General features: G+C 30.2%; 1 protein-coding gene across 1 annotated transcript in view; it reads right to left on the bottom strand.

Annotated features, from left to right (window-relative positions):
- Positions 1–1,618: 1,618 nt before the first annotated feature.
- The window catches only part of LOC139502519 (alpha-catulin-like), a 59,650-nt gene continuing 46,573 nt past the window's right edge, over positions 1,619–14,695 (bottom strand). The window contains exons 12-16 of the mRNA XM_071292006.1: positions 11,487–11,537; positions 6,679–6,939; positions 5,830–5,952; positions 4,907–4,990; positions 1,619–3,806 (exon numbers count right to left, since the gene is read on the bottom strand). Of these exons, the coding sequence (XP_071148107.1) occupies positions 3,627–3,806; positions 4,907–4,990; positions 5,830–5,952; positions 6,679–6,939; positions 11,487–11,537 (699 nt within the window). The 3' untranslated portion in view covers positions 1,619–3,626. The remainder of the gene's footprint in view (positions 3,807–4,906; positions 4,991–5,829; positions 5,953–6,678; positions 6,940–11,486; positions 11,538–14,695) is intronic.

Raw genomic sequence — 14,695 nt, 5'->3', positions numbered from 1 at the left:
AATCTTTATAAATCATTATTTGAATGTTTTCATCAAAGGGAAATAACTCAAAACATTACAAAATCAGAGGCAAAATGGTAGAAAGTGTAACATTTTAAACTGAGTTAGTCTCTCTCATGAGGACTGTTCCACAAAAACATATATAGGAATCAGGGAACACAACTTGAATTTGCCACTCTGAATAAGAGTGTGCAAAATTAAAATGTATGCATATTTGTTTTTCGTTCATTTTTTTACATAAATAAGGCCGTTAGTTTTCTCGTTTGAATTGTTTTACATTGTCTTATCGGGGCCTATTATAGCTGACTATGCGGTATGGGCTTTGCTCATTGTTGAAGGCCGCACAGTGACCTACAGCTGTTAATGTCTGTGTCATTTTGGTCTTTTGTGGATAGTTGTCTCATTGGCAATCATACCACATCTTCTTTTTTATATGACTCTAAAATTGTTCCTATGGATTCTCACTCTGTTATCAAAGTACCTTTGTACCATGTATGTTTTAAATGAAAAGCCCTAAGGTCTAAACATAAGTTTATTTTTAAAACAACCCTGATATTAAAATAATGCTTTTTTACAGAACCACTTAATGTCTAGAGTTCAAATTGTACCTATTTTTCCAGATATGAACACATTATTCAAAATTAATTATACAAAGACAACATTAAAGATGTTCAGGTGAAAAACAAAGTGTAAAATTTTAAATACTATTAATTTTTACAGGATTTATACCCCAGGAAATATTTACACTTGACCATTTGAAAAGTCCATTTTCAAATACTTTTAAGATGCAGTTTGTTGCAGGTAGATAAATAAAATTCATAAAATTTTATAAATCTTATTTTGTTTTCCTTTATAACTTCAAGACCACAATGAGCCATTCCAGTTAATGTCTGCTAAAGGGGGATTGATCTTCCTTTCTGAAGGGTGTAAAATTCATACATCTTAGGGGTGTTATTTTGGTTTTATTTTCATCTGACACATGCAATTATACGCAAAAAACTTCTGAGGGTCTTACAGCAGTTGGTAATTTTTTCCCATTAAAGCCCATCCATCACAATATGAATAGACACTCTACATCTGATAGGTCTTAAATTTTTAGATCTGATAGGTAGTTTTCATGATGTTTTTTTCTGATATGTATACCAAAAATCTCCCCATCCATTTCCACCTGTCAGAAATTAACTGGAATGGCCCAATGCATTACATACTGCCAATGCTTATTATAATAATAAAACAAATAGTATGTGTTCATGTCTTATTTATAACTGTTGATGTAAATGTCCTTTGGTTTTTTGAGTCTTTGTTTACTCCTTGGTTTTGATTGGTTATTGTCTTATTTGACCTGTTCAAGGTCAGGAGCACAGATCAAAAAATGGCACTTAAGGCCTGAGAGATGAAGGATTTAAAAATATCTAGCAATCTAAAGAATTCTATACTATATCACATCATTTGAAATATATATACAAATAAAGTCAAAACATTAATATACAAACTTTTCAAAAGAAATATGCAAATTTATCCCATTAAAGGGACATTACTCTTCTAATACAAAATGCAAAACTCCAAACATTACAATTGTAATATACTGATCTTGATTTTTATAAATTATTAAAAATTCTGATAAATACAATCTTTATTAAACATTTTAAATTAATATTACAATAAACAGGTCATGATTTAAAAAAAAATGTCTAAAAACTATTATAATTTTAAAATATTACAAATGTATTATAAATTTTAACTCAATACCAGCATTCATGTAAAGAAAATAAAAACATGAACTTGAATTTAATGTCATCATTGGATTAATTAATTAAGTTATTATAATATATAATGTTTTTTTTCTAAAGAAATAAAACAAAATTTCTCAAAAACACAATAAAAACAAGGTCCAGAGTCTATGCTGGAATAGTTTGATCTGCCTTCATTTCAATGGTAGAAAGGAAGGGAGTGTCAAGAAAACACATTTTAGAATTATAATCCTTATTTATCATGTTTATGTAAAGCTTACCAATCAGATGACACTTTACAAAAAAATATTTTGCATAGAAATATATCATGCATTACAATTAATGGATTTCAGAAAAAACAAAAGCAAAAAACAGTCCTGTCAAATATATACAATCTATTAAAAAATACCATTGAAATGTTATCAAATAGCATGTGATGCAATGACTCAACCATACACACAATTTCTACTAAAAAGAGCTCATTTCCATTAAAATAAATGGAAGTGCAGTCTGCACTATAGCTATTAGCCATTAGTCCGAATTTTAGTAAAATTTTAATCAGACTAGTAACTTTTTTAAAAACTTTTAGACATATTAAAACAAATAAGAAAAATATCTGAATATTGGTCTTCAGACTGGTAGTTTCAACAAATTTCCGTGCGGACTGAGAGTGTGAAAGATTTTTTTTTTTTTTAAATTATACAGTTTTACATCAAATGAATATCCAATCATTAATGACCCCTACTCATGTCCAACAAAGTTTAAATAAATTCCTATTGTTACCCTTTTACATTCATTCTAATAAAATAGACCCGAGATTGATTGTGCTCATTAGAATGTTTGTCAATCATTCACATACCATAAAATTTCAATACAGGAAAAATAAGAGGTAGAAAATAAAATACAACCTTATTCTATTAATAAGTTATAAACTGGCATTTGCAGAATAATGAAATGAAATGAATTGATGATTCGATTAGACTTTTATGGCCAGTTTGATAACTTTAATCAAAGGGAAATAACTGAATATAATCATATAACAAGAATCTCTTTTGCTAATTGCTACTGAAAGGTCTACAAATCTTAAATCTTGATTATCAAACTTGACCTTCATTTAGTCGCAGGAAACATCATATCTTAATTTGAAAAGATTATGTCAAAGAGTTTTCATGTTAATGAATGGACACTGTTTACAGCCGCCCACCATACATCCCAAAATTAAATCAATAACTGATTTTTCCTTCGGAAATCCGATTAATTATAGATACATACAATCTTATAGGGGAATTTTCTTAATACAGAAAGCAAATATAAATCAAAAAGTTCATAAAATATTTACACATTATCATCCCTTATATTACACTTTGTTAAAATATTTCACTAACACACATGAACACATAAAAAAAATATTTAAAAAATGAAAAATGTAAAGATAAACATACATTTAGACATCCTTTAACAATGAGGATTTGTGTATCATTTATCATGTACAATTTCGACAAAGTTTACTTCCATTTGAAAACCATCTCTTGCTTGATCTTTCAAATACATTAGATTTTATCAGATGGAATTTTTACAAAACATTAAAAGATAAGCAATGAATTTCTGTAAAGTGTGGTCATTTTAAAAAGGAATGCTTTTCTGGTATATATGAATTTACCAAATAAATTTTAGTTACTCTTCAAATTTTCCGTACTGAATTGTACACATTTTTTTCAAATAAAAAACATTTTTTTTACATCCTATGCATTTTTGTATCCTCCAGCACATATTGAGTACTGAGTAAGTTTTATGACATGGATTCAAAATGGCAACCAACATAAACGCTAAGACTCTTTTTCCAGACTACATGTAGTTTTATAAAATGGATTTACAATCATGACCAACACATAAACGCTAAGATTCCTTTTCCAGGCTATTGTTGCTTGAGAACTGTCTATTTGATGATGAACTTCTATTAAGACCATCTGATTGTGTACTACTGTGCATTGATTCACTATCACTACTAGATCTGTTCTCATAGGACGTCCTCCATCGTCTTGTCCCTCCTGGGGATCTACGATAGTCTATACTGTACTATAATAGACAAACTTCATCTTAGGACAAAACAATTTAAAACTAGGGATTCAGTGCATATATTTATCACACAAAATCCCCCTAAGTCAGTACTTGCTAAATAGAAATAAGTGTGCTTTTAAAGCTACTTTTTTCATAAAGTCATAGCAATGACTTAAACACATAGAATACGCTGAAACTTCACTGCAACATTAACTTAGTATTTTTAAAATGCTTAAAATGTAAGAGTCCAGTTATATTGTTTTCTAAATTAAATCTGTAGAGAATTTTGCGTTGGTGTATTGATTTGTTAGCTATATAGTAAATATCCTCCTTTTTCTTTAACTTTACCATAAGACATTCTTCGTTCATTTTTTTACATTAATTAGGTCGTTAGTTTTCTCGTTTGAATTGTTTTACATTTTCTTATCTGGGCCTTTTATAGCTGACTATGCGGTATGGGCTTTGCTCATTGTTGAAGGCCGTATGGTGACCTATAGTTGTTAATGTCTGTGTCATTTTGGTCTTTTGTGGATAGTTGTCTCATTAGTTTAAACATATTTATTCATCATCAATACAAATATATCATCATACAAAATACACAATAATTTTGTCTCATTGGCAATCATACCACATCTTCTTTTTTATAATGTCTTTACAACAATAATTATTCACCTGTACATCTAAATGTGGGTTGTTATTGTGCAATAAGTTTACATTTTTCTATTTTCAGTGCTTTCATTCCTGTAGCTTGTTATACACCCTGTTTTGTATAAGTGGAGGAAAAGAATCATGCAAAATTTTAAATGTTGTTTGTTCATTGTTAAGTTGTTACTTTATTTCATTTTTGTATGTTCCAATATGTATATTATTTTTTAACTTCTCTGTAACCTTTGTACTTGCATGGTTTCATGAGAATAAACTATCTATCTATCCCTGCAGACTGACAGATATACACACAGATAAGGTGAATGACCTCTCTGCAGTTGCTCGGGCATAAAAATTGAATATCTTGTCATAACTGAATTTTCATTATATAGGATTTTTATAACCAATCACAATGCTTTGGTGTAAGCTTTTAATAATATTACCCAGAATGCATTATATTTTAGAAATCTTACCTTTGTAGCACATATGAATGATGTAGTGACAACCTTAGCAATGACATTCATCAAGTTCTTTGTTTCTTGAATAGCACCATCAACCTGAAATGTAGAAGATTTATTTTTAAGTATTAATCGCTACCTAGCATGGAACAGATTTAAGCAATAATTTTGCCAATTTGTCCATCTTTATCTTCAAGCAGAAATTTATAATAAAGATCATTACAGCAAAATGCGTTAAGTGTGTATGTAAAGGTATAATATTTGGTAAGTTGTTTGTAAGCTGAACCGTGAATTCATTATAAGCCTAAATATACTACCCTCCTTTTAAGAGTAGTCTAGTCCTACATACATATAGATTGTTAATCTATCAGACTAGTCTACCCATAAAGGTGGTAGAATGCGGAACATAACAATGACTTCACAGTTCAGCTATCAAGCAAGCTAACCAAAGATAATACCTTTACCTAAGAACTCAATGCATTTTGCTGCAATGATTTTTCATTTTAATACTCATGTTCCTTTAGATTATTATATACATTTGAAAGTCAGATAAACTTTGATGTTATTTCCTAGCTCCCAATTACACTACGTTACTTGCAAATTTGCTATCTTTGGATATATGACAATCTTAAAATTGAGAATGGAAATGGAGAATGTGTCAAAGAGACAACAACCCGACCATAGAACAGACAACAGCAGAAGGTCACCAATAGGTCTTTAATGCCGTGAGAAAACTCCTGCACTAGGAGGCGTCCTTCAGCTGGCCCCTAAACAAATATATATACTAGTTCAGTGATAATGGACGTCATACTAAACTCCAAATTATACACAAGAAACTAAAATAAAAAATCATATATTTTAACACAAACTGAGGTTTCCAAATATTGTATCTACATTTTTGATCTGCTCAAACTTAAGAGTTATTTTCGAATTCTTACCTTGCTGAATGTAGCTGCTTTACCCACAGTAGAGATTTTCAATGTTGAGTGTAGTTGTTGACAGGAGGGAGGAATCTTCTCAAGATAGGAAAGCAGTTCATCTCTGTGAGCACAAACTGGTACCTGTAATCATGGTAATAACAACATTATTATGTAAGGGCTGTTCCACTAAAATATATGTTGGAGGGTAGGAAGGAAGATTAATTATTGAATGTGGTTGTCATGGGTCATTTGTCAGTAAACATCTATTGCCAATATGCAAAACTATCTAAAATAAAAAAAATTTATGTATAGGAATATTTTGAAAGTCCCTTCCTTCCCTCCCACATACATTTTAATGGAATAGTCCTTAACAATTTGAACTCAGAGCTCTAGTTTTTAAATTCATACCTGTTAATATTTGTTTGATGAACAGGAAGTTGATGAGCCAAAGTGCCACTTAATCTAGTTTCTCTAAATAAAAGATTTCACCTACTAGCATGACTAGTGGGGGCCATAGGTCCAAACACACTATAAAACTTTTTACGAATGATGGATTTTGATGGTTGCCATGAGAAGAGAGGAGGCCAATTTTCAGTCTGTTCTATTGTGATAGTTAAATCCTGAGCTAATTCCAAATGACTAATTGGCAAAGGTTGACCTTTGTCAAGGTCAACTTTTATTAAACCTACCATTTCAACGAAAACCCTGACAGATTTTTAAAGTTTACATCATTAAAACCTACCCTATCAACTTACTCCTTGACGGATTTATACAGCTTTAATTTTCATTAAAAACAGTGTCTATTGTATGCAAACACTTTCTTAACCTTAAATATATCATATCTCAAAAACTTTTCATTAATCCTACCCTATCAACAAATTCCCTGACAGATTTATACAGTTTATATCCTTCTTCTGAGAAATATTCAGCCTGTACAAACAGATCTTGTGTTGTTTTCAATGGTCCCTCCCCTCTTGTAAACAGATACATTGAAAATGCCATGCTTGACATGTTTTTGGCACGTTTGACAATGTCATTGTCTGGCTCCTCCCACTTATCTGTTTCTGCATCCATCTCAGATGTAATCAATTTCATCTCCAGCCCCAACTTGGCAATTTTGGCTTGTTCCTGCAAAGACAAATATTTGCTTTTGTTTTAAAAATACTAAAAGATTTAATGATAGGACAATTGGACCAATTAGTGAATGACATTTAAGCACGGTGAAACAGACCTTATTTCCATCATTTGTCTGTTTATAACTTAATAGTCAACTGTATTACTGTTACACCACTGTCACAGGTCCCAGGGGTGATTGGGATCCAGCTTGCATGTTTTACCCTGCCACAGTCTGTATGTATGTGCCTGTCCAAAGTCAGGAGCCTGTAATTCAGTTGTTATAGCTCGTTTGAATTGTTTTACATATTTTAGGGCCTTTTAAACTTTTTTGACTATGCGGTATGGTGACCTATAGTTGTTAATTTTTGTGTCATTAGGACTCTTGTCAAGAGTTTCCTCATTGCAATCATACCACATCTTCTTTTTGTAACCAGTTGTTAATTTCTGTGTTATTTGGTCTCTTGTGGAGAGTTGTCTCATTTGCAATCATACCACATCTTTTTTTTTATATAAATGAATAATAAATGTATGCTGAAAGGAATGAAGAATTTCAATATATTGCAAATTCATGTACAAATAAACAACTGGACTTTCATCTATATTGACGCAGCAACGTCTGAGTGCCTGGAGAGAACCAAAACCTTCAGAATCCAAGTCAATAAAGGTCAAGGTCTAATACACCCACCACTTGCAGAGAATGACTCAAATTTCCATTCATCATAATATTCCTTTTACTTATATACAAAGCAGCTAGTAATTGCTATTGGATGAACAGTTTAACCACTCTGCCATCCTGGCATTTAAAACCATTTAACATGATTAATATCTGGATAATAACCTTACTCACAGATATTTTTTTTAAAATTTAACCTACAGTTAATAGACTAGTTCTAAATGAACATCAATATATAAAAAACCAGATGCTCCACAGGGCGCAGCTTTATACGACCGCAGAGGTTGAAACCTGAACGGTTGGGGCAAGTATGGACACAACATTCAAGCTGGATTCAGCTCTAAATTTGGATTGTGATTAAATAGTTGACACAGCATAGGTTTCTGACACAGAATGAATGTGGTCTAATGAACTTAAAATATTTTTTTTGCCTTTGAGCAATTCACTATGCAGTTGAATATTAATCCTCTCAAAAAAATGTTTGAAGAAATTTTCTTTTTTTTTTATGAAATCTGAAATGAGACAAGTTTACCCCCCCCCCCCCCCCCCCAATTTTTTTTCACATCCCCCTTTCCCTTTTTCCAAAACTGATCTCAATTCAAATTTCTAATGGAGTTTGCAACAATAACTACTCATTTAAATACATCATAAAATATTCAAATGTAAAATAAAGTGCTTGTTATCACTGAATGGTAAAGATTGTTTTAATTTATCAGTTGCTAGAAAAAGTGAATATACATTGTATATTGTATAAAACAATGATTTAAGTTGATTCAACTACTATTCTGGACAAAGAAAGATAACTCCAATTGAAAATTTCTTGCTATTGCACAATATTGTGCAATTAGATATTTCTTGCTATTGCGCAATACTGTGTTATTGAAAATATTTGCTATTACACAATACTGTGCAATTGAAGATTTCTAGCTATTGCGCATTATACTGTGCAATTGAAAATTTCTTGCTATTGCACAATACTGTGCAATTGAAGATTTCTTGCTAATGCTGAATACTGTGCAATTGAAAATTTCTTGCTATTGCACAATACTTAATATAATAATTTTGTATCCTGATTTGAATCAACTTGAAAACTGGGCCCATAATCAAAAATCTAAGTACATGTTTAGATTCAGCATATAAAAAAAGCCCAAGAATTCAATTTTTGTTAAAATCAAACTTAGTTTAATTTTGGACCCTTTGGACTATTTAGACCAATTTGAAAACAGGACCAAAAATTAAGAATCTACATACACAGTTAGATTTGGCATATCAAAGAAGCCCAATTATTCAATTTTTGATGAAATCAAACAGTTTAATTTTGGACCCTGATTTGCAGTTGTATAAAAATCAGAGCTACAAAAACGATTGTAATTTCTTTAAAAATAATATTTCACTAGTTAAAAAGTCTGATTTAGGTTATTCATAATTAAACTTGCTTTATTGCAATTATAACTTGTTACTTACTTGTTTACACCAAAGAGCTGTAAAGGTTCAGCAAATTATAAGGTAATAAAGTAGATATGGTATATAAACTTAAAAATAACTAGCTATAGTATGAACTGAGAAAAATTGATTGAAACATCTGATATTTTTTTCCTTAAATCAGCTTTTCTGAAAAAATCAAATGAAATAACAAGTTGCAATTGGTAAAAACAGTTTAACAAAACATTTTTTACAATCAATACACTGAGAAAGAAAATAAATATAAAGAAATCAGAAATCTTTATTACTGTAATTAAATCATGGCTCAAATATCAGAAATCTTTAACCATTTGTTTATTCAAGACAGAAATATAATATAACTGGATGCTTCAGTTCTCATTTAATTGTGTATGGGGAAAAGTATGTCACAACCCAAAGAATAATATCCTTGTCAAAAGAAATAGTGAAATTGTCAGTCAGGCTTGTCAATTGAAAGATATTGATTTGAGTTATTAATAGGCATAATATTAATTGCTGAAACATTTAAATTTTGTATCCTCCAAATGCTACATATAAATTTGATCATATCAGCATTTGGGTTTTTGTTCATGTTATTTGTCAGAACGTATTTAACTCCAAATTTTCAAATGAAAGAATTTTAAATATAGAAACTAAGAAATATCTATCAATATTGTTAAACGAAATAGACAACTCTATAATGTTATGATTTTTAAATAAACAGCTGTGCCATGAGCGCATGATACGCCCAACGTCTTGTGTGGAAGTTTTAAGCAATAACCATCAATAGTTTTCGAGAAAGTTTTAAGCAATAACCATTTATTGTTTTTGAGACACGGCGGGCCATGTGAACCCCCCCACCCTGTTTTTTTTTTTAAAACTAAATATCACTAAAATAAAATTTTGAATAAAACCAAAAAGTATACAGATTTTTAGATTAATATAATAAAGAAGTGTGTACAGTTTAAAGCAATAATCATAAATTGTTTTTGAGAACGGCACGACATGTAAAAAAAAAACATCCCCTTTTTTACAAAATACTCAATAACTCAAAAATAAAATTGAGTCATCACCAAAAGGTATACAGATCTTTAGGTTAATATAACAAAGAAGTGTGTAAAGTTTTAAGCAATAATCATAAATTGTTCTTGAGATACGGCACGACATGTAAAAACCCCCTCCCCCTTTTTTACAAAATACTCAATAACTCAAAAATGAAATTTTGAATCATCACCAAAAAGAATACAGATATTAAGATTAATATAACTAAGAAGTGTGTAAAGTTTTAAGCAATAATCAAAAATCGTTTTTGAGATACGGTGCAACATGTGAAAAAAAACACACCCCAGTTTTAGTTACAATGTGCTGTAACTCAAAAAGTTTAAATCTTATTTTCACCAAAAAGTATACAGATCATTTGACCATTATTAGAAACAACTATATTAAGTTTCATGAAATTTGGATAAGTTGTTCTCAAATTACGGTGCCACATGTTACACCGTACAGACGGACGGACACCAGACATTTGTATACCATAATTAGTCCCGTCAAAATTTTTACGGGCGTATAAAAAATTATTTCAGAGTAGCTTTCTAATATAGCAAATTATATAACCTCAACAAAAATAAAGTTGTTTCTTTCCAATTCAAAATATAGCAAAAGATTAAGACAAACAAAATAAAATAAATTCAAATTTATTTTCAATACCAAATACAAATCCCGCACTAAATTTTATCATCAGCTCATAAAACAATTGTGGATCTTAAAAAATTGTTTTCAACTTCACTTCTACATCATTAAAACTTAAAAAACAAACCAATAAAACTGCTGGAATGATTTACCGACATTCATTGAAATGTTCAATGAAATCTTTTAAGTGTTACAAACTAATCTCAGAAACAAAATCTCATATCATTCCTTTTAAGTATCACAAAACAAGAAGTTCTCAAATCGATATATTTTCAAAGAAAAAACAAATTTTGTAAAACCGTTGAACTTTTTTTCATATGTATGACAACCGCTAAATGTCATTTAGAATATTTATATGATGTGATTGAAAACCCTATATACATGGTATATCCATGATAACATACTGTAAACCGAACTTTTTTTTGCGTGCAGTTTAATTTTCATAATTTTTGTGAGTAGACAAATAACACAAATATAAATCATTGTGAATATTTTTAGTTTGATCCTTCTTATCAAGTTAATTGAAAAATTGTGATTATTAATTTGCTGCATGGTGTTTTTTTAAAGGGCTTCAACAATGCGGACAACCCCATACGTAGGGTAGGTTATAAAGGACTTTTCACTGGTGGTTTGCTTGTATGGATGGGTTGTTGAATTTGTCCTCCTCATGGATATCTATTTACATTTCAAGTATATTTTTCTAAAAATAACTCTGACCCGTTTTGTTTAATTAAGTTACTAATAACATGAATCTTACCTCGGCATCAAGCTTGATTGGTCTTGGTCCTCTCATAGATGTACCATGTTTCTGTAAAGAGAAAACATACTATAAGTTATATAGTTTACTACTGACCCCCTAAGGATTCATATATGAAAGGTAAAATAAATTCATTGCACACATGATTTTTCCTGCAAAGTTTTGTATAAAAATACAATAACATTAATAGATGACATTATTAGTAGACTAGATGTCATCATACCTATATATGAAATCTACTGATACCTAGAGCTCCATAGGGGGTCCCCATGTGACCAAGTTAACCCAATCACAACATCAATAGTTCACTCAAGGTGCAATAATAGTTGTTATCGGTTTTTTTTCTACTTACTTTTGATGGATTTCAACAGTACAACTCTTAATGCTTTTCCTCTGAAATTTTTGATAAACTATACAGAATTTGGATAAGAACTTAAATAAAGTAATATACCGAATAATAGTTTCATATCTTGAAAAAATCTAGATAACTCAAAAAACTTTCCCATTTTGTCTACATATTTATATGAATCTATCAACATCACCAATAGAAGAGATTTGTAGGACACTTATCACCTCAATTTGCCTTAAAAAGATTGATCATAAAAACAAAAAAATACCAATATCTTTAATTTAATCAAAAGCTCATTTTCTAACATATATATTGGCCTTTAATACTGTAACATTGCATGTCTGCATGAAAGCAAATGTTAAATTAGTTCTACTTGGTTCCATAAAAACAAAATATTGATCAATTACTGCTGTTAATCTCACCAAGGAATTATTTACTGTATAAACAGATCATGTACAATGTTAATATATTGATAGTCAATTTTACTGATGACCAGACTATTTGGTTCCATTGTATTTAGTCATTCTCGTATTGGAAGTAAGCGAAACACAAGGGATAATGTATTCTTTAAGACATGTTCAAATTGATGCTAAAGGGACCAAAATTGGTTCCATTGTATTAAGTCATTGTTAGGAAGTAAGCAAAACACAAGGGATAATAAAGCCTTCAAGATGATGAGAACATTGTAGACATAATTCAACTTTCAACTCTGAATATCATATTGATGGTAAAAAGACAATTTGGTTCCATTGTATTAAATCATTTTTGTATAGGAGGTAAAGAAAACACAAGGGATAATAAAGCCTTAAAGACATGTTCAAATTGATGGTAAAGGGACAATTTGGTTCCATTGTAGTTATTGGTGTTTTTAAAGGCAGAAAGCAAAACACAAGAGATAATAAAGTCTTTAAGATGTTGAGCTTCTTGTAGACATAAACTAACTTTCAACTCTGAATATCATATTGATGGTAAAAAGACAATTTGGTTCCATTGTAATTAGTCATTTTTGTAAATGGAAGTATAGAAACACAAGGGATATAATAAAGCCTTCAAGACATGTTCAAATTGATGGTAATGGGACAATTTGGTTCCATTGAAGTTATTCATGTTTTTATAGGAAGTAAAGAAACACAAGGGATAAGAATGCCTTCAAAACATGATATTGTTGTAGACTTTATCTAACTTTGAACTCTAACATCAAATTGAGGGTAAAAAGACATTATAGGTTCCATTGTATTTAGTCATTTGTGTATACAAAGTTAAGAAACACATGGGAAATATACAGCCTTCAACTTTCAAGACAGAGTTTATTTCACTTTCAACTCTGAACATCAAATTGATAGTAAAAAGACAATTTTGTTCCATTGTGTTCAGTCATTTTTGTATACAATATAAAGAAACACAAGAGATAAAGATCTTGATTAAGCTTCTTGAATGAAAATAAATTCCCAGCTTTAATTTTGTGAAAATAATTTCAAATAAGAGGCTTCTTACAAAGTTTATCTAACTTTCAACTTTCAACTATTAACTTTTAAGAGAAATTAAGTTAACTTTTTAATATCATTACTGAGAATTCCCTGAATTCATTGAAAGACGATCGATCCATTCCTATCTGGAATGGGTTTTTCTCATTTTTGAAGGCCATACTGTGGCCTTAAAAAGCTAACTATCACTACATTTTAACTATGGTGGATTATAATTTTTTCAATCATACCTCATCTCCTCATTTTAATAAGAATATAAAATTTCATCAAAAAGTTCAAAAAGGATATAAACTCAGGTATTCAATGTTTACTTCAGAGGATTATTTTTTATACAACTTAGGCTACTAGCTAAGGGCCCTTTTACAGAACTATTTGATGTTTTTTAACAATACTGTAAATTCAGAAATTATAATTGCAAGGTTTTTATTATTGCAAAAAATGCAACAGAGTTGTAAACACACTAATTTGAACTCGCATTTTGAAATATTTTATATAAACTAAACAGGATTTTTCTCAAAATCGTAAAAAATCAAAATTGCCATTTATATCCCAACAGTTATAATACACACTTTTTCTTTTGTAGCTCGTTTTGATCAATCTTAAAATGTTGATATCATTTGATAACATCCAAATTTAAAGTAATGATAATTAGAGACCTTTAAACTTTTGAATGATACATATCTGTATAACATATATCTATGAAACATAGTGTGTCACCTTGTCCTACAATGGGGAAGAATGATACCTATTTTTAAATTATTCTTAGTAACTGGATTATACAAGCCTCTTGTTGATTTCACAAGTTACAGAAATGGCATTTTCGGAGTCTGTGGGGACAGCACAGACCCCAGCACTGTGTCAATTCTGTGAAGAATCACCAGAGATTAAGTGGAAGTGTATAAACTGTGAACTATTTCTATGCCAACTGTGCTGTTCAAAGATACATAGCAAAATTAAAACATCTCAAGAACATGAAATGATAAATTTGAAAGATTTTAAAGAAAAGGATTTTGCAACTTCGGTACGTAAAGTCGACCTTGAAAACATGGGGTGTACAACCCATGAAAAACAAAAGTGTTTTGTTTTCTGTAAAGATTGCAGTGAGCCTGCTTGTTCAAAGTGTTTAATGGAGACTCATAAACTACATGATTATAAAGCTATAGATGAAGTGTATCAGGATCTACTCTCTGAAATGAAGAAACAAATAAAACAAATTGAAATCTATATTGAGCTATTTAGATATAAAAAGGACAAACTTCAAAAGATGATTTCAGATGGGAACATATATTTTCAAGAAGCAAGAGATGCAATACTGAAGACTGAAAAAGAAATGAAAGACTCCATTGCAAAACATGCTAAAGACCTCTTACAAGAAC

The sequence above is a fragment of the Mytilus edulis genome, chromosome 14 (assembly GCF_963676685.1).
Source record: "Mytilus edulis chromosome 14, xbMytEdul2.2, whole genome shotgun sequence".
Taxonomy (NCBI): Eukaryota; Metazoa; Mollusca; class Bivalvia; order Mytilida; family Mytilidae; genus Mytilus; species Mytilus edulis.
The sequence above is the reverse complement of the archived record's forward strand: the minus strand, read 5'-3'. Positions and strand labels throughout refer to the sequence as shown.